The sequence below is a fragment of the Pimephales promelas genome, chromosome 21, assembly GCF_988280905.1.
Source record: "Pimephales promelas chromosome 21, fPimPro1.hap1.1, whole genome shotgun sequence".
Classification (NCBI taxonomy): Eukaryota; Metazoa; Chordata; class Actinopteri; order Cypriniformes; family Leuciscidae; genus Pimephales; species Pimephales promelas.
In genome coordinates this window covers 5,651,373-5,673,530 of record NC_142789.1, presented here as the reverse complement: position 1 = coordinate 5,673,530, position 22,158 = coordinate 5,651,373, and the positions used below count along the sequence as shown (strand labels likewise).

Here is a 22,158-nt window from a genome sequence, read left to right as displayed (position 1 = left end):
GTGTGTGTGTGTGGGTGTGTGAGAATGACTGATCTGTTTATCGCCATTCGACAGTCTTTGACAGAAGGCAAACGGAGGAACTGAAGACTGTCGTCACGCGAGCTGATGAACATTAATGAAGTTGCCATGAAACCGACACCGCAGTTCCTCAGGATTAATGGCGTCAGCGGCAACCGGATCCGCGTGAATCACACACACACACACACACACACACACACACACGCACACTGTTCACTCAGAGTCCGGTCTCACACAGAGTCTGCCGTGTTGCTCCCGATGGACAAGAGTGTGATCAAACTCAGTCACTGTGAGAAAGACATCTTCTGCTTCTTTGTCCCGGATCAGTGTCCCGAATGCGGGATGAGCTTCAGTGGGAAGAGGCTGGAGGAGGCACCGGTCAGCGTGCCTAACCCCTTTTCTAACGGACACAAGGTCCCGTGCGCTTTCCTCGTGGCATCGGCAGAACACAGTGTGCTCAGGTAACTTACGATATTAACTCTCATATTAACATACCACCGTCGCTTTTATAACAGAACATCCTCATTTAAAGATTAATCTGAACAGTTTTTCTGGGACTGACGCTGTGCTTTCGCAGGGACTTTGACGGCCGCTCGGATCTACACACAGGGATCACTAACACTAAAGGTAATGTGATGTCATTTTAACACTAAAAAGTGCTACAGTAAAGTAATTTACAGAAATTTTTATTTTAGTATAATTTTATTTTTTTTATAACCAGGGTTAAAACTACAACCATAAAAAATGAACTTGTTTTTAAAAATTATAAATTAATTTCAACATTTCTCAGTTAAAGTATTAAAATTTGAAGTTAAATCAAAATGGACAATATAATTGATAACTGATTCAAAATAATAATAAAAGTCATAATAGTAGCTCAATGATAATAAAACTGCTTATAATTTGAATGTTAAATGGTACTAACTACAACTAACTATATTAGTGACATTCAGTAAATTGCACTTTAAAACAGTTTTGTTTTACAGGCATGTGAGCAGAAAAAAATATGTATTTTATAATGCAATAAAACGTACTGTAAAATTCAAAAGGTAATATATATAACAATACAATATGTTTTAATAAAATTATTATTAATAATAATCATTATTTTATAAAAAACAAACAAAAAAACAATCACAGATTCATAACTGATTCTCACTAGGAGTTTGGGAAGATGATTGACGCACATTGTGTAAATGATAAGCGACTCGAGCACTCAGAGAAGCATTAACTGTGATCTGGACTGAAACGAGCAGTGCTGTGCTTTACTCTGAAACATGCAGCGCATCAAACTACAGATAGGATCTGATGATCACACGAGCATCTCGCCACCAAACATTGACAAAATTCATAAGAAAGTGACCAGGAAACTGATGATTAACGATTATTACTGGCATTTTGTGCTTTGAACCCTGGCTAGTCCCACGAATGAAAACCCGCGCATCAAATACTAGAAAACTCTAAAAATAATCATCAAAAAGCATGTCAGATCCTTAAAGAATGAGATAATTATTTATATATTTTGCTTTAGTGAGCAAATATCAGTTTAACACAAAACAATGCAAATGTGCCTGGGAACAAAATCCCTACAATGATAATAGTTCATAAACAAAGTCTTTATTTATGAAAGCATGCTCACTGTTTACTGAGTTTCACGATTTAAATCATCAAACAGCGAGTCATATTTTGCAAGGCGGAGAATAGCCTATGGAAAGCCAAATAAATATACAGGCCAAGGGGAAATAAAATCACATCCCTGGATTTAAAAAGTTTCAGAATCTGATCTGCAAAATTATGCTCTTATCTCATGGGGAAACATTACATAACTATTATTACGAGGTGGTGATTTTGCACGAAATCATGTGTGAATCGTACAAAAACAGATATTTGAAAACCGGTGAGCATGAATGAAAGAGATTCAAACGAATAGGCCAATAATGTAAAATAGTTCTGAATTGCAGTGAGATTGTGTTGGAAATGTAGGCTAAATGAATGTGCTTTTTAAATAAGTCAAATAGTTAGCTCAATGCTTCCACCTTAAATTATTACATTGTTTAAATTGACATCTTTTTCGCTAACTGTGATTTATGTAGCCTACATTTCTGAAATACATAACTTTGACAGTTTCCTCTGATAACAGGTCACTGTAAATTGTAATGGACTCATGCACATCTGTAAAGCTGGATTTAAACGACGTATAAATGTGAATTGAATTGGTCCAGGAATAGTGTACAACTACACGAGGGCGGGAGTGCAGCGGGAACAGGAGGGATGGGAACGCTGTGTGTGTGTGCCGCTGGTCCAGCCCGACATGTTCAGTCTCATAAACCAGTGGGACCAGTACCTGGAGAAGTTCTCCTCCCATCAGATGTGGGACCCGATGTGGCACAGGTCAAACACTGAAACACACACACAGAAAACTGAATCCAATGCAATGATGTCTTCATCCTTTCCTCGTGGGTCAAAAAACCCAACAAAAAAAAACCATGAAGCCTTAAAATCATACTTTCATTTTTTTTAATGCAATTTTTTGGGAGATTTTGGTTATTTTTTTTTTATTTTAATTAGACTAGATTTGGTCAATAACTAATAAATAAATTGTAATTTAAGCACATTCCTCACATTCTTTCACCTCAAATTCCAAATAACTCAGTAAAATAACTATTTTAATTCAGCTCTAAATCTTACATTGGTAGTCTTTGCCGACTTATTGTGGAAAATATTAACATAATATGATATTTCATGACTCTAGATGGGTTTAACGCTCTATATGGAGCCGAGGAGCTGTTCTGCTGGGTCCTAAAGCCAGTTTCTCTTCAGTGTGCGTTCGCATACACATGTAGACATTATACAGTCAATTAATGGTAACGTTTTAATTTGAATTTTGAGCATTTTAGGGTTTTCTATGTGTACTGCAGCATTCCTCCCATTCCCAAGGGCGTGAGATCGACCCGAGAGGGAAGGATTTGTTACTTTTTAAATTTCAACCACAAAATCTATTCAATGTGTGTGTGTGTGTATTCGTGGTCCAAGTGCGACAAAAGTCCTGGGGTCTCGGACCCTCTGATGAACACTAAAAAAAAGTGCTCTCGCCCACGTCATCCAAGATGTTCATGTCTTTCTTTCTTAAGAAAGAAAAGAAATGAAGGTTTTTGAGGAAAACACTCCACGATGTTTCTCCATATAGTGACTTCAATGGGGTCCAATGACATTTTTCAGTCAAACCGTTGTAGTCTATCAGTCATACACTGGAGGCTAGGGGGTCCACCAAAAAGCATGCACAGAGAAGTCAAAATGAAACATGATTTAATGACTCGTAAATGTAAGTACACATTGATGGCCTAAGACACAAAACGAGCGGTTTTTGTGAGAAAACGAACAGTATTTATATCGTTTTTACCTCGTGTAATCACAGTGACATCCAAGTGATCTGAATCAGTTTTGCAATGTCCAACTGAACCGAACTGAATCAGTTCAATGTTACGCCGGAAGTGATCGCTCTATTATGACTGATCGACAACAACGGTTTGACTGAAAAATGTCAAAATTGAAAATACTGCGGAAACAAAGACACCTACATCTTGGATGCCCTTGAGGTAAGCTAAAACATATCAAAAATTAATTTCAAAGTGAACTATCCCTTTAACTCAAACTTGTATAATTTTTTTTTCTGTTTAACTTTAATAATGTATTTCTTCTACAGTTCTACAATAATCTAGCAAATGTCTTCTTTAAAACAAGACCAACCATACATCTATAATCCAAATCATAAATCACAACCATTTAAAGGCACACTATGCACTCTCTGGTTTTTTTGTAAAACAGTGACCTCTAGAGCCGCTGTGGTGTACTTGCACTGTCGTAAATAACCGTTATTCCCCTGTTACTGCATATACTGTCAAGTGCTAGACTGCTTTTTAATAATAAAGTTGCCTATCGCGTTTGCTGGCTTATAGCGTTTTTACATGATTTCTGCAAAATCAGAAGTAAATAGCCTATAGTGTATAGGCTACTGTATAATTTCATTCATGTTTTTTGATTGTAATGTTAAAATTACAAAATGTCAGATGACATCAATCAAGTTAAATGTACGTCGCATTATTTCATAACATTGGACGTTATGATTTAGACATGATTACAATTTATCATAATAGCAAATTGTGTTCAATTATTTACAACCTCTAGGCTTATATATGTCCTAATAATTATGTGAGATATTGACTATGTCCTCATGGTAATCGCAAGAATCAACATCAACAGCGTCAAGATTTGATTGATTCATAATCAACACAATTTGAAGTTACAGTCGGGAAGTGTACTGTTAGTCAGATAAACTTGATATAACAGTAACTTACACACGTCATAAGAAATCCGAACCAGACACAGGACTAAAGATACGTGATAAATACACATCACAACACCTGAGTTCAGCTGGCAAACTAGCTCTTGTGGCAAGCTCGGCAATAAAACATAACGGAAAAAACAACAAGACTAAGAGAAACGACTGTTTTTAGGAAGTCTGCTTAAAGCTCTGGTAATCGAAAGCTATAGACATGTGAGAATTATTGAACTGGTCTAATTATCAACAACGGATGAATGAACAGCACCGTAAAAAATTACATACCACAAGCCAGTGCAGCAACATACAATATAGAAACAACTAGTATACAAATACAAACAAGTTTATAAATAAGAGATTTACTTACAAGTCCATCAACAAGATCGCCAGGTCAGCATCGCAGTTACAATCCAGTGCAGCTTTTAAGCTCGCGCCAACGAGTGAAAGCCCGACCGAGTGGACTCTTGTCCGGTTTCTAGCCCGGTCCGATTCTCTTTCCCTGTTTCGAAAGTAGCTTCTATGTTGTTGATGCGTGTGACGTCGTTGCCGTAAACCATTTCGTGATTCTCACGCGCTGTGTCAGGGGCGCCACTCTCAAACTTGCATGGCTGGTTTTTCCGGCGGCGTCCCCCCCAAGCTTTCCTACCAGGATGATTCGCCCTACTATGACTTTGTTAACCACCAAAACGACTTTGAAGCTGTTATATTAAGGTACAGATCTTGCATAGAGTGCCTTTAAGTTTGGATAGTGATTGTCTAACCATTTAAAGGGTTAGTTCACCCAAAAATGAAAATTAAGTCATTAATTACTCACCCCCATGCTGTACCAACCCCGTAAGACCTTCGTTCGTCTTCGGAACACAAATGAAGATATTTTTGATTAAATTTGAGAGCTGTATAACTACCACATTGGCTCCTAAGGGACTGCCTCTTGACGGCCCAGAAAGTCAATGAAGAAAATGATTAAATATCCCAAGTGACTACCGTGGCTCAACTATCTGCTATATGTTTATCAAGCGACGCGAATACTTTTTGTGCGAAAAAACAAACAAAAATAACGAGTTTATTCGACTATTTCTTTTCTTCCTTCTAGGCCAGAAACGAGATTTCCACGACGCATGCGCGAGAATTGCGATCTGCTTTACACTTCAGATCGCAATTCTCGCGCATGCGTCGTGGAAATCTAAGGAAATCTCGTTTCTGGCCTACAAGGAAGAAAAGAAATAGTCGAATAAACTCGTTATTTTTGTTTGTTTTTTCGCACAAAAAGTATTCGCGTCGCTTGATAAACATATAGTTGAGCCACGGTAGTCACTTCGGATATTTAATCATTTTCTTCATCGACTTTCTGGGCCGTCAAGAGGCAGTCCCTTAGGCAGCCAATGTGGTAGTTATACAGCTCTCAAATTGAATCAAAAATATCTTCATTTGTGTTCCGAAGACGAACGAAGGTATTACGGGGTTGGTACAGCATGGGGGTGAGTAATTAATGACTTAATTTTCATTTTTGGGTGAACTAACCCTTTAAGTTTGTCTCTGCGAGAAAGTGTTTTTTCTTCATCAGCCTGTTTTTTTTTTGTTCATGTCTATGTGCATCAGCTTGTTCTTGATTATGTTCCAGCTTTAACGAGGAAACACACAACTGCTACAGCTTCACGCTAACGTTCATCAACTGTGTTCTGGCGGCGCAGTCCAAACCGGGCCTGAGCAAAGACGGCTTCACACACACCTTCGTTCTGCCCCGGATCAGGAGAGCCTCCAAGTACATGACGTTGTGTCGTGAGATTTCCCAGAACCACTTCTACATCGTGGATAACCCGAAGAGGAACTCGCAGGAGAGCCTGAGCGAGGAGGACGAGGACAGCAAGAATCTCTGAGCCCATAGTTCATCATATTTAATGATTCATGTATCTTGTATCAAGGTGGAATTTGATTGAATGATGCTTAAATTGATCTATACTGTTATATGAGCTGAAACTACACTTTTGTAAAGCTATATTCTATACATATTTCACTTCCAGAAAGTTACTCGATTCGAACCAATAGAAAGAATGTGACTGTGAACGACAACTGTCAATGTTTTTATCATTCATCTGAAAAAAAATAATAATTCTGAATGTGTTTACAACCTGTGTGTCGTTATCCGTATCTGTAATGCAGAATGTTAATTAAAAAAATATATACTGTATTAGACCAACGTGAGGGTCACATCACTTACATAGTGTTGTCATGTCATTAGTTTTACTGGTTCTATTGCTCTCCTCATTTGTAAGTCTCTTTGGATAAAAGCTTCTGCTAAATTATCAAATGTAAATGTATTCTTTTAATTTTGTCACTCTGTAAAAAATAATACCATATTTTTTACGGTAAAAAAACGGCAGCTGTGGTTGCCAGAACTTTACCGTCAAAAATACGGCATAGCAAAGTTATTGGTCTTACAGACCTAACTTAAAATGTACAGTAATAAATCACATTTCATTTTCTGGTATATTTACCAATCTATTGAAATATTGATATCTGTTTTGTACTATTGTAATAGACTGACAACCAATAATCATCACACAGTAGTGACGAGAGTCACAGTATCATTCAAACAAACATGAAACGCCATAATGGTAACCTACATGAAATTAGAAAAAGAAAGTAAGGGTCATCATATGTGTAATTCAGGGCACAATTCAAACGAGATCAAAATATTGGTTGTCTCTCACCATTGACTATCAATACAATATTTTTTCTAAATAAGGTCCCATGGTGGTTGACAGGAAGGGGAGGGACTTAGGCTCTAGGGCTGGTGAATGCTTGAATCTGATTGGTTGACAAACACTCAAAGGTGTGGAGCTATTTACAGGGAAAAGTAATCCAGGCAGGTTTTGACCGCATCACACATGACAGATTGAGCACAATCTGAAAGCTGAAAAAAAAAAGATTTTCATTGATGTATGGTTTGTTAGGATAGGACAAAATTTGGCCGAGATACGACTATTTGTAAATCTAGAATCTGAGGTTGAAAAAAAAAATCGAAACATTGAGAAAATCTCCTATCATTTATGTTGGTTATTGTGCTTTATTCACTCACAGAAATACATGATTTATATATTTACGGTAAGAAATTTACAAAATATCTTCATGGAACATGATCTTTACTTAATATCTTAATGATATTTGGCATAAAAGAAAACTCAATAATTGTGACCGGTACAGTGTGTTGTTGGCTATTGCCACACTGAGACCAGGGTCACCTACCAGGATAAAAACGACATTAATTCCATGTTTCGTTGGTTTTTTTTTTTTGCCAGAAATTTTATGGATAGCACTTCTCTTTTTCTTCCCGCTAAACCACACACACACACACACACACACACACACACACACACACACACACACACACACAGAAAGCTGTTGTCAGCACTGCTCTGACGATTTCATCATTAAAATAACATAATATTGTTGGTCTCTAGCGCTGTTCTTGAAGCAGAGAAACTTACCGATTCACGATAGAGACGCTTCTGCAGGTCACCGTTGAGACGCTTTGCTTCCATTACACACATAATGGCCTCTGCTGTTATTTTCAACAGTTCAACGGACCATCATTAATGATTCCTTAAACTTTATAACCCCATAATGGAACAATTGCTTTAGTGATAAAACACAATGGACACCGGACTTCTCTCAGTACATTTATTGCTGAACACTCTTTAACTTGTGTCTGGATGTTGTTTAAACAATCTTTGCACATTATTAAAAAAATAAATAAATATTAACCTAATATTTTGAAGCAAAATAAACATGCAAGGAATGTAAAAAGGAATGCAGGTTTAAACATCCTCCTGTTCTGTTCGCTCTCTTGAGGAGACCCATCTGCTCACCAGCACCTCCTGAAACACACCATAATATAATATATTACAGATCCAGACGTGCAGAGAAACACACACACGGTTTCTGTCTCACCTGTATGGTGAAGCGCTTCACACACTCGGGAGATGACAGCATGTCTTCTGTCATGTCTGATGGAGTGATGACGTAGCAAAGCATCAGTTCCTGCACAGAACACACGCAGCGTCATTCCACTGTTTCAACAAATACACACTTTTTGCACTGTCCGTAAGTTAAGATATCCACTTTATTAATCCCACAAGAGGTAAGTATATTAGGGCAGTGGCATCACATCACATCCAAAAAAAAAAAAAAATACCAAAATACATTTAAAACAATCATATTCCACATATACATATCTACTTATGCATACTACCTCAATGCACCAAGCTTTACAATAGAATTCACACGAGAAAAAAAAAAAAAACACCACCAAGAATCCTTTATAAAAAATGTTTGCATTACAAATACAAATGGTTTCTGGTACAAAAGTGAACTTGTATCAATGGGGCCTTTAACTTTTTTTAGTTCGTTTACAGTAAAGTGTCAGTGAGAGTGGGTGTCGAACGGGTGTCTGGATTTTGTCATTTTGGCAAACACTTTAAAGGAGTAGTTCACTTTTCAAAAAACTTTTGCTGATAATTGACTCACCCCCACGTCATCCAAGATGTCCATGTCTTTCTTTCTTCAGTCGATAATAAATTAAGGTTTTTGATGAAAACATTCCAGGATTTCTCTCCATATAATGGACTTCAGCGGGAACCAAACGGTTCAAGGTCCAAAAGGAACTTTCAGTACAAACGGCAAACTTGTTCAAAGGGCTTTAAACAATTCCAGACGATGAATAAGGGTCTTATCAAGCGAAACGATCGCTCGTTTTTAAAAAAAAAAATAAAGTTTAAGTTTTATAAGATCAAACACTCGCCTTGCTCTGTTCTGTAACGCACTCCTGTTCGAACTCGTTCAACAAATAGAACAAATCTTTTTCCGAATCAATTCGTTCGTTTCTTTCCCCCGAATGAACCAAATGATTTGGAAAAAGATTTGTTCATTTTAACTCAAACCTCGTCATGATGATTATATCATCATGATATAAGTAGTGTCGTACCTTCGAGACGTTCCCGGTGATTCTGCTGAGAGCGGCGAGAGTCCTCCAGCTGAAGGACCTCAGCAAAGCGTCTCTGAAACACATGTCTGATCTCTCCACCACCACGGAGTAGCTGAACGCACAAACAAACATAACTCAATGAAACATTTGAAGGCTTATTACATAATGCACTTGACGTGGAAAAAAAAACAAGTAAACAGCATAATTTGAGTTCTGAATTCAGTTTTAAGGGATAGTTCACCCAAAAATGAAAAATAAGCCCATGATTTACTCACCCTGAAGCCATCCTAGGTGTAATATGACTTTCTTCTTTCAGACAAATACAGTCAGAGTTATATTAAGTTATATTAAGTCCTGGCTCAGAGATGAATGATTGATTCTGTTTTGAAGTCCATAAAAGTGCATCTATCCATGATAAGTGCATCTATCCATCATAAAAGTGCCTCTATCCATCACAGATGTGGATAGATGATAAGCGGATAGATAAAAATCTATCCATTATAATATATCCATATGCATGATGTATAGATGCATTTTTTTGATGGACAGATGGACTTTCATCATAGATTCTAAATGCATCTATCCATCATAAAAGTCCATCTATCCATCATAAAAGTGCATCTATTCATCAAAAGCGCATCTATCCATCATAAAGCGCATCTATCATCATAAAAGTCTATCTATCCATCATTAAAGTGCATCTGTCCATGATAAAAGTGCATCTACTGTATCCATCATTAAAGTGTATCTGTTTATCATAAGTGCATCTATCCATGATAATATATCCATATGCATGATGGATGGATGCATTTTTATGATGGACTTTCATCATGGACAGATGCATTTAGATTCTAAATGCATCTATCAATCATAAAAGTACATCTGTCCATCATAAAAGTACATCTGTCCATCATATAAGTGCATCTATCCATCATAAAAGTGCATCTATCAATCATAAATCACATCTATCCATCATAATAGTACATCTGTCCATCATATAAGTGCATCTATCCATCATAAAAGTGCATCTATCAATCATAAATCACATCTATCCATCATAAAAGTGCATCTGTCCATCATAAAAGTGCATCTATCAATCATAAATCACATCTATCCATCATAAAAGTGCATCTGTCCATCATAAAAGTGCATTTATTCATCATAAAATGCATCCATTCATGATAAAAGTGCATCTATCCATCATAAAGCACATCTATCCATCATAAAAGTGCATCTATCCATCATAAAAGTGCATCTGTCCATCATAAAAGTGCATCTATCCATGATAATATATCCATATGCATGATGGATAGATGCATTTTTATGATGGACTTTCATCATGGACAGATGCATTTAGATTCTAAATGCATCTATCAATCATAAAGGCGCATTTGTCCATCATAAAAGTACATCTGTCCATCATATAAGTGCATCATAAAAGTACATCTATCAATCATAAAGCACATCTATCCATCATAAAAGTGCATCTGTCCATCATAAAAATGCATTTATTCATCATAAAAGTGCATCCATTCATGATAAAAGTGCATCTATCCATCATAAAAGTGCATCTGTCCATGATAATATATCCATTGGCATGATGGATAGATGCATTTTTATGATGGACAGATGGACTTACATCATGGATAGATGCATTTAGATTCTAAATGCATCTGTCCATCATAAAAGTGCATCTATCATCATAAAGCGCATCTGTCCATCATAAAAGTGCATCTTTCCATCAAAAAATTGTATCTATCCATCATAAAAGTGCATCTATCCATCATAAAGCGCATCTATCCATCATAAAAGCGTATCTATTCATGATAAAAGTGCATCTGTCCATCATAAAAGCGCATCTGTCCATCATAAAAGCGCATCTATCCATCATAAAAGTGCTCCACAGGCTCTGTGTGGTTAATAAAGGCCTTCTGAAGTGAAGCGATAAGAAAAATATCCATTTTTAAAGCTTGGAAAGAGCCAGGACATTTTTGAGTGAAATATCCCTTTAATGCTATTCATTTATGATTTGCATGTCAGCAGGACTGTCTCTTCATGCAACAAAGCAAACTACTTTAACAAGAACAAACCTTGCATGATAAAACGGTGGTCCTTTTCGGTAGAGCACTAGAAAAGAGATAAATAGGGGATCAGTGCTAGAACAAATGAGAATCTGAGCTGAAAAAGCAATCTATAGCAACTCTATAGTGCGCTGAAGCGAGAGTCGTGTGTCAACGCCACCAACGGCTCCTGAAGTTCACAGCCAAGACTCCGTTTCAAAGAGCGACGGGTCTGAGTGCGAGGAAAGCGAGGCTTAATGCACCTGAATAATTCACCGGTGCACCTCCAGTGTTACACACACTACTTGGAAAATCTCCCTCACCCGCTGGACTCTGTTAGCTCAGGGTTAGGCCTAAATGTTTCAGAGGGACACGCCATAAACAACAGTGCTTTTGTGAAAAGAGAGACGATTCTGCGTTACACACCAGACAAGCAAACATGACATTAGATGCAAGTCAGTTCAAATGGTTCAGTCCCACTTCATTTTAAGTGCGATGCATGTACATCGAAAAATAAGTACAATGTACTTATTGTGTTCATGTTGTATTGTAAAACACTTTTGCTGCTTTTGAGGAGTGATACAGGTAAAGTTAGGGACAGGTGTGTGTGTGTGTGTGTGGTATGGATGGGTTAACTTAAGGTGTATGGGAAAGGTCAACAGTGTAATTGTCCATGTAATTACATAAATTAATAACATGCAGGTATTTTCAAACTGTAAGAACAATATAAAAACATGTACACAATAAGCCCATTGTATCAAATTATTAATTTCAATGCAAGTACATTTTACTTAATATGTGAGACCAATGGTTCGAACAGACAACTATTCTTGCATGAACATTAAAGGCTACCTTCAAGGATTAGTTCACTTTTGAAAAAACTTTTGCTGATAATTTACTCACCCCCATGTCATCCAAGATGTCCATTTCTTTCTTTCCTCAGTCGAAAAGAAATTTAGGTTTTTGATGAAAACATTCCAGGATTTTTCTCCATATAATGGACTTCCATGGGAACCGGATGGTTCAAGGTCCAAAAGACAGTTAATAACAGTTTCAGATGCAGCTTCAAATGTCTTTAAACGATATCAGACGATGAATAAGGGTCTTATCATGCGAAACGATCGGTTATTTCAAAACTTATTCCAAAAATGTAACTTTTCTAAGGACAAATGCTAGCCTTGCTCTATTCTGTGAGGCGCGTTTGCAACGTCACGTATTACGTAATTACGTTCAAAAGGTCATGGGCGACGTAGTCGAAAGCACAGAGTCAGTGTTTACAAGTTGAACGCATAGGTTGAACGTGCAAAGTAGCTCAAACACCGTTTACAAAAAAAGGAATTAAAAGGAAAAACGATGTCGGACGATTTTGATTCTGTACTTCCGGCTACGTCGCCCGTGACCTTTCGAACGTAATTACGTATTACGTGACGTTACAAACGCGCCTCAGAGAATAGAGCAAGGCTAGCATTTGTCCTTAGAAAAGTTACATTTTTGGAATAAGTTTTGAAATAACCGATCGTTTCGCATGATAAGACCCTTATTCATCGTCTGGTGTCGTTTAAAGACATTTGAAGCTGCATCTGAAACTGTTATTAACACTATCATTCGGACCTTGAACCATCCGGTTCCCATTGAAGTCCATTATATGGAGAAAAATCCTGGAATGTTTTCATCAAAAACCTTAATTTCTTTTCGACTGAGGAAAGAAAGACATGGACATCTTGGATGACATGGGGGTGAGTAAATTATCAGCAAAAGTTTTTTTCAAAAGTGAACTAATCCTTTCAGTCTGTGTGTTGCTTCTTGACATGCAAAGCTTGATATTCTTTGGCTTCTTTTGAAATTATTTTCATTGATTTAGAAAAATGAATACATGAACTGGCCACAAGTTGACTTAAATGGAAGTTATTAACTTTGGTTGCACTTTATGTTAAGCCATCCTGGTTAATGTGTAGCCTAATAATTACACAAATAACTCATGAGTAATATTAGCAACACACACTTCCTACAGGATTAGGGCTCATGAACTATAATAAGTACACAAGGACACTTAATTTACACTTAAGGCCATTGCACACTGAGTCCGAAATTCGCATCCGAAATTTTCGCACGTTAAAAAACCAAAAAAAATTCGACCTCACGTTATGTCAATCACGCTTGCACACCGCTTCCGAAACTTTCGTCCGTCATAAAATTAATCGGATCGGGTTCGATTTTCTGCGTTTTTCGCATCAACGGCCAGCATTTTGAGAGTTTTTTTGACAATTCAGGGCCGGCTGGAGCTCGCCGCACATCATTGCACATATGCGCAGTGCTTTCAGTTTCGGTTTTCAATTCGATCAAGTGTTTATGTTCTCTTCTCTCGATTGGATTATGAAAGGAATAAACCTCCCCTTTCAATCAGATTGAAATTTCGGATCGATTAAAAGGTGTGATTGAGCAGCCAATTCGATAACTACTCTATTATTTGGGTACAGTACATAACAGCCTATACAGCTGTTCTAAATGTTCAGAATCGATTGGTTCACGGAAATTGGTGGTCTTGTTTTTAAAACGTGGCTCCAGCATCAAACTTTTCCACTGACATTCTGAAGTAAATTTTGAATCGCAACTCCTTGATAAGGAGGTGCTTCCTCTCGGCGTAATTTCAGGATTGGATGGACGCAAACACAATATTTTCTCTTTCTTCTATCATCAACAACAAAATCATCCTCACTGCTTGACGAATTCATTTTGTATTTTTGCGTTTTTTCCGCAAAGGTTTAATAAATACGCATCAGACTCAATGTGCAAGGTTCCTGTGCGTGACGAATTTTTAGGCTGACGAAAACGAAAAAAACGCATACGAAAATTTCGTACTCAGTGTGCAATGGCCTTTAGTTACACTAAATTTGTTTTAGTAAATTTACACATTAAGTTACACTAAATTTGTTTTAGTGTAGTGTTACAAACCTTTAAGTGCAGTGTTAAACTAAATGTTAGACATGTCTTTTCCTTTAAAAGTGTAGTTCCCCATTTTTTTCTAGACTTTTGTTAAAGTGTAGTAGCCAATATTTTTCTTTAAGTGTAAACTTACCACCGTTTTCAATAAAACTGCTGTATAAAAGCAATGTCACACTCACAATCATACATCAAATGTCAAATGCCAAATCACAGCAATGTTGAAATACACGAATGTGAATGAAATTTCTTAACTCTGAAATGTGGAATTGCTTGCAAAATCTATTATTAAAATGACCCTTCATTGAAAAGAAATCAGTAAGATGTAGTTCACATTTTCAGTTGAGATTTTATGAGAAATATCCTTACTTAAGTCAGTTCCATATTTAATTCCAGACTTCGGCACCCAGCCTTTACTGCGGAAATAGTGATAGGCGGCGTATGAGAAGGAGAAGTTGGGCTGAAGCGAACGAAACATCGTCCAAACCTGAGCGACTGACAGAGCTTCCTATAAGTGAACAAGACCAGACCGACTTAGCTACCAATTAAGAAAACACATTTACATTACAAATGCAGACAGGTGTGTGTTTCCCGTATAATGCTGTATAACTCACTGCTTCACTACTATAGGGATCTCCCAGTCACGTGACCCCTAGCCGCGAGTCAGCCATTTTGACGGAATACTTCCGTCAGCTACTTAGTGGCGGACCTGTTATAAGGGGTGGGCCATCCCTAATAAAAGATCCATTACCGTGGGGTAATAAATATTATTAGTATATTATTATACTAATAATATAAATATTAGTATAATTATTTTATATATATATATAAAATATAATACATATTATTAGTATATTATTATATTACTAATATAAATATTAGTATATTATATACTAATAATACAAATATTAGTATAATTATTTTTATAATTAGCCTAAATATTGCAGTACTTTGCGCTACAGTATTGATATAATTGCATACGGAAAATATATAGATAATGAACAGAATCGTTTTTTTTCCTCCACAACTATCTATTATTAGCGCAGCAGCCGTCAGCTAACTTTCCACGTTATCGCACTTATTATTAGCATCACAAAAAGAAATAGCCTGTACAAGAGGAAGATAAAGGAATTAGGAATCATAGATCCATTTGAACCACTACAAGTTCTTTTTACAGGCATTAAAGGTACAATATGCAGGATTTTTGCAGTAAAGTATCCAAAAACCACTAGGCCAATGTTATATATTTAGTTTAGTTTAGTTGACAATATCTCAAGGGTTTCAAAATATTTGTAAATCGTGAGAATTGCGATTTCAACCAAGGAAACGGTGAGTGTGAGTAGGGCTGAGGAGTCGCCAGTCAATGGCGTTACATCCGCGTTACCCCCGTTTTCCGCCAGACTTGACCTCGTAACTGCAATAGTAACCATGGCGACAGACGTGGACAACTGGGTTATGCCTAGCAGGATGCTCATGCTGTTGTTGTTTTGTTCAAACATTATGGACCATGGCAAGCAGACTTTGAGACAAAAAGAGGACTAAAACGAAGATCAACATCGTTCGAGACGCCGAGAGCTCAACATCCGCGACTAACTTTAACTTGACAGAGTGTTGCAGGTTACTTTATTAGACAGGTGAGAAAATGTACATAAAACTAATCAATATTATTTAGTTCAACATGATGAAATGTAAGAATATGATCTGTATGTTAATCTAGCTTAGTCTCATACAGCCAACAAACAACCTAACTAACAACATTCAATACACATAAATGCCGTTTAGTGTGATAGTGTCAAGGCCCGTTCACACTAAGCACGATAACTATAAAGATAACAATAAAGATAACTATAAATGCGTCCACTCCAACGACCGATAACAGTCTTTTTATTCTAAGCACGCTGCGGCTTCAAAGTAGAGAAAATGGATGACTGCTGCTGCTGCTTTAAATCAAAAGAAAAACAGGCGCTTTGGGTACACGATATCCTTAAAAGACGAGAGGAGTTGGGAGCGCATCTAAACAGTGAATCTAGCAAGTCTAGTGTATTATCTAACAGTGGATTTATCTGATGAAGTCAATGATGGGATAAAAACATCGCCTAGTCAACACTTATGTATACAAAGCCTTTTTCACTGCAACTTCAGCATTGTTGTCAACTAGCGCTGGATAGCCTACCTGAGGTAATTTTGTAACACTATGCTAAACAGCATAATATCTCATTGTGAATCTCACCGTTTATTCCCAGGATACGACCAATTGCTTTCCATATATCCATCTTTTTTGACGTATCCTTGAAAAGGGGGTTTGACTTGTCAAACAGTGGAGGATTTTTTTTTGTACCTCAACGATTAACTTCTCTGCAATGTCATCTGCCATTTTAAATACGCAAGACCTTTAAATTAGAATGGATTCTGATTGGTTGTCAGTGTGTTATTGTTGGGCAGCTGGAAAAAAATCGTTCTGAAAGTGATCCCATTCCCAACGATATCGTTCCTAATATCTTTATCGTTATAGCTGTGGTGTGAACTCTGTTATTCTTTAATATGGAGAATGATTTTTAGAATGATATCTTTATAGTTATCTTTATAACTAAAAAAAATGTAAAAAATTTAAATTCTGTCATCATTAACTCACCCTCAAGTCAATGGTGCCAAAGTTCGAGTCGTTCTTCAAAATATCTTCCTTTGTGTTCAGCAGAAGAAAGAAACTCATACAGGTTTGCAACAACTTGATGGTGAGTAAATGATGACCGAATTTTCATTTTTGGCTGGAGTATCCCTTTAATGGGAAAAAATGCGCCAAATGCCGTGACGTCACTATAGTTCGCTGATCCATCTTTGAAGAAATCATCTAGCTAGTCACGACTGTATCCCGAAACCACATTGTTGCAAATTGGTCACTCAACAACATTAATTAAAAGTAATAATAGTTTTAATGAATGTGTTTGAGATGGAAATAATACGTTTTACTATAAATTACGATCATGTCATCTGAGGAATATTTCTCATTTTTTTCAGTTATTTTGCTTTATTTCCATATTCAATCATAGACTCACTCTAACACACTAGAGCTCGTTCACACATGCGCACTCTTCAAACATGACGCTTTAAAACTCTTGACAAACTAAAAGACGTTGCATATCATATACATGTCATGAAAACTAGAAACTCTGCTTCTAACCACAGCTCGAGATCTAGATCTGTCAAACACACAACTCTGAGACGCTGTTGGCGAATGTTCATTTCAGGTAACAGCGACTCGTTGAACCGCTGATAACGACAGATCTCGCGACTATAGTTGGCGAACGATGCTTTGGGAAACACACTCCTGGCCGACACACAGTAAACACAGTAGAAACTCACCCCGCTGTAATAAATGGACAAGCATCCAAGAGCATAAACCAGAAAGAAAGCCTGAAACACAAAGACAGCATCTCGTTAGGAGACAAATGACTCCGCATCGCTTCTCAATTGATTTGCTTGGTTGCTAACAAGGTTATGTTAGGATGTCTCCTAAATCACACGGCTTTGGTTCGAACCCACGATAGCGGTCTAAGAAATTACACAGGGGAATGTCAGAGAAAGGTAAAGCATACAGCCGGGATGATGAATAATCAATTATAAAACATCACACGTTGCTCTTCGACTCTTTGCTTCGACTCTAGGGTGTATTTAACTGGAGAATGATGGGATGTGCTCACACTAACGAGAGGAGCGCTCAACTTCAGTAAGCTGTTGTTGAGGGAGGCTGAATTAACACTTCAGGGAGAATACAGTAGATAAGACATTCACGTTCACTTCTGTTGTTTGGATTGGCTCAAATCGCTCGACTACATCCAGCTGTGACAATAAAACACCCTTTAACACAAAGCGGACCGATGAAAATCACGAGACCACAGTGATGGAGGACTGGGATAATAATAGCATAATTGCAGCATATGTTGGCAGACAGGATTTCTGGGTAATGCATCATTGCGCGGACGGCTTGAACCTTCAGGTTAGTCACTTATTTTCATGTTATCACTGTGAAGATGCTTTGATACAATCTCTATTGTAAAAAAAAAACAACAAAAAACGCTATATATAAATAAAGGTGACTTACTTCTTCATAACTCAGCTGTAGATACTCCATCATGGGGAACGGGTTTATTCTGCACTCACACTTGCCCAGCTGCTCCTGATATGAGGAAAAAATGCATTATTATTATTATTATTAGGGGTGTAACAATATATCGCAATACAAAAATGCAACAATGTGTATCGAGGATAGTGAGTGACAATATTATATGTCATAATGTTACTACTATTTTAATATCACAATATTATAATGTGACAAACTATTTTGTTGAATATACTGTATAATAATTTAATGGGGGGATATCTGTGTCCTGATAATCCCAGATGTCTGATGTTACCAGTGAAAGTGTCCTACATTATTTTGAATATATCTAGTCAGTGACAGCGATCAAGCATATTCGTCTAAAATAATTCAGTATTTTCATCTTCAGAATCATGAATATTGTTATTCTGGTGTCTCTATTGGTCCAAGACTATTCATTTACACACACACACACTGTAATGTCAAATTTGCATTAATAAAATCTAACTGTTAACCTGTTATTATATGTCTTGAAGTATTGAAATAATATGCTATTGTGAGTTCAGTATCGTGATATGTATCGAATCGTGACATGGGGATATCGATGCATCACTAATTATGATTTTTTTACACAAGTGTCTTTGAAAACAAAGCTCTTTAGTAAGCACGCATCTAAATCACGCATAAAGTGATTTCCCTCACTTTGACTGAAACATTTCCTTGACTTTCCCAATTGTTTATAACTTTTTCAGGACTTTTAATTTATAGTTAATGCTCTCAAAGGCCACAGAATGCAGTGGTCAGTCCTGTATTTCAGTCTTAGATACGGTTATGTTCACACAGTTCAGTTACTGGAGCGACAACACCTTCTGTTACCAAACACACTCCCAGAAATGTTCAGGGCACTATTCCTTTCCTGAAAAAAAAAAATGTTTTTTTTTTAGTGGTCTGCCGATATATCGGCCGATATTTGGCATTTTTTAAATATCGGCATTGGTTGATAAGTTTTTCTGATTGGCCGATGTGTTGGAAGCTGGACTTTTATTTTGACGGCACTGCTGACTTTTAATTTGACGGGCGGCGCCGAGAACACCAGCACCTGATCAGTGATCACACAGCGCTCACTCACATTCTCCGTCTTTGGCTAAAGTAATATGGCTACTTAAACTTTCTTTTATTTTTGGATTGAGAGATTATTTTCAGGCTTCGTACAGAGACTAGAAAAAAAAAACGAAAATCCAGGACTTTTCAAGCACTAATCTTTGGATTTCAAAGACTATAATCTCACTTATCAAATCTCTATTACCTTTCAAATTCTTAAAAAGGTAAATAAACAACAAACTAATAAAACAAAACACACACATAAAGTGGAACACACTGAGTGACTCAGTAACTGGTAACTTTAATCATTGACTTGATACTATGACAAAGATATAGCTTTCCTGATTTTTCTCCCATGAATATATATTTGAGCTGAAGAATGAAACTATCATATACTTATGTATTTATATGAGCAATATCTCATTCATGTCACATGAAATGGCTCTATATCTATATCAGATGGGTTGCAGCATTTATTTTGTGTGAAAAGATTATTCAATTATTTAATAAAATTAATTTAATAATTTTAGCAGTTTTCAAGGACTTAGTGTTATTTCACCCAAAAATTAAAATTATGTCATTAATGACACATCGTTCCAAGCCCCTAAGACCTCCGTTCATCTTTGGAACACAGTTTAAAGGAGTTTAAAACTGTCATTTGGACCTTGAACCGTTTGGTTCCATTGAAGTCCATTACATGGAGAAAAATCCTTGAATGTTTTCATCAAAAACCTTAATTTCCTTTCGACTGAATAAAGAATGACATGGATATCTTGGATGGCGTGGGGGTGAGTAAATTATCAGCAAAACCTTTTTCAAAACTGAACTACTCTGTACTCAGTTTTCTGTCCCTCCATTGAAAATGTATGTACGGTATATACTGTCCTTGTCCAGAAAGGTAATAAAGACATCATCAAAGTAGTCCATGTGACATCAGTGGGTTAGTTAGAATGTTTTGAAGCGTCAAAAATACATTTTGGTCCAAAAATATATTTTGGTCCAAAAATAGCAAAAACTACGACTTTATTCAGCATTGTATTGTCATCCGGTTCTGTTGTCAGCCACGTTCACGAGTCCACAATGACGCTGCGGGTATTCGGGTTCAAATAAATATGGCTGGACAAAAAAATGCAGGTCTTCCTCTGTGTCGAAATCCTTAGACACATTTGCGAAGATTGTTTTGTCTACAGCACGCGTCTCCCTCAGACTATTAACGAAGCTCAGTCGCACACGATACAAGTCAGAAGTGTCTTACGTCTTCAGTGTCACTGAATGCGGCTTGACAACAGAACCGGAAGACAATACAATGCTGAATAAAGTCGTAGTTTTTGTTATTTTTGGGCCAAAATGTATTTTCGATGCCTCAAAACATTCTAACTAACCCACTGATGTCACATGGACTAGTTTGATGATGTGTTTATTACCTTTCTGGACAAGGACAGTATATACCACACATACATTTCCAATGGAGGGACAGAAAGCTCTCGGACTAAATCTAAAATATCTTAAACTGTTTTCCGAAGATGAACGGAGGTCTTACGGGATTGGAACGACATGAGGGTGAGTCATTAATGACATCATTTTTGGGTGAACTAACCCTTTAACTGTCAAAACATCAAATTCAAGCAATTTTTGCAAATCTAATTTACTTTACCATTGAGACGTTATCCTCTGTAGAGTTTCCATCCTCCTCCTCAGAAACCTCCACCAGAACATACTCTCGCGTGTCTGTCGGGTCGGTGTCGGGCACGGTCGTCTCTGAACTCCTCCTGGTTTCATCCGCTCTACAGCCGCAGTGCGCGATCCAGTTGTCGTGTCTTCCGCACTTCACGCTAGGTTCGGAGAGCTGGTCTAAGCGCTCCGGTTCTTCAGGATAGTCTTCAGCCAGAGGGTCATAAACCGGGTTTCCTTGACGCCGAGACCCGGCAGTATCAGTCTGATCCACATTTAAATCAGTCTCACATGACACATCATCCAATGAACCGCCAACACGTGTGGCCTGAGATTGCACATCAAACTCCACTGGTTTAGTGAGTATCTGCAGTGCATGATGGACAGACTCATCCTCCAATCCCTGCATCGCGAAAGCCGCCCGCGCCCAGCTGAGACGCTTCTGGTATCTGGTACAAATTAATCCAACACCACTGATTATTACACATCAAGTGCATGCATGAGACTAACTGCAAATTTAGGGATGCACCGATACGTAAATTGTCCGATAACCGATAATTATTTCTATTTGAAAGCCGATAACCGATATATTGGCTGATAAATCGAAATCCAAATTTTTATTTCATTTTTGAGAGCCTAATTACAAAAACACAAGTCTCACTATTAAAATCCATGTCCCATACCCACAATAATAATCTTCTTGTTATAATTTTATGAAGCCGATATGACAGATTTGTTGCACTTTACTGTATTTTCCTTTTTTGAAGTGATTCCAATCATATTTCAAGCAATTCAGAACTATCATGTTGAACAGTCGCATCTGAAGGGTCTCAGCTTAAGGAAATAATACATTATCAGCTTAAATGAACTTATAAATGAACATTTATCGGCCGATATGGATATGTTGGCTGATATATCGTTCATCTCTAATGCAAACACATCCAGAGTC

General features: G+C 37.2%; 2 protein-coding genes across 2 annotated transcripts in view; one reads left to right on the top strand and one right to left on the bottom strand.

The window, feature by feature from the left end:
- The first annotated feature begins 36 nt into the window (after nt 1–36).
- mkrn2os.2 (MKRN2 opposite strand, tandem duplicate 2) lies at nt 37–6,654 on the top strand. Its single transcript, XM_039648559.2, has 4 exons — nt 37–479; nt 596–645; nt 2,241–2,409; nt 5,979–6,654. Exons 1-4 carry the CDS (start codon nt 106–108, stop codon nt 6,232–6,234), a joined length of 849 nt encoding a protein of 282 aa, XP_039504493.2. The 5' UTR covers nt 37–105; the 3' UTR covers nt 6,235–6,654.
- Nucleotides 6,655–8,024: 1,370 nt separating this feature from the next.
- tsen2 (TSEN2 tRNA splicing endonuclease subunit) overlaps nt 8,025–22,158 on the bottom strand; it is a 15,060-nt gene continuing 926 nt past the window's right edge. The window contains exons 4-11 of the mRNA XM_039649314.2: nt 21,193–21,658; nt 18,441–18,515; nt 17,702–17,752; nt 14,711–14,849; nt 11,432–11,468; nt 9,342–9,453; nt 8,309–8,398; nt 8,025–8,235 (exon numbers count right to left, since the gene is read on the bottom strand). Coding sequence (XP_039505248.2) covers nt 8,176–8,235; nt 8,309–8,398; nt 9,342–9,453; nt 11,432–11,468; nt 14,711–14,849; nt 17,702–17,752; nt 18,441–18,515; nt 21,193–21,658 — 1,030 coding nt within the window. The 3' untranslated portion in view covers nt 8,025–8,175. The remainder of the gene's footprint in view (nt 8,236–8,308; nt 8,399–9,341; nt 9,454–11,431; nt 11,469–14,710; nt 14,850–17,701; nt 17,753–18,440; nt 18,516–21,192; nt 21,659–22,158) is intronic.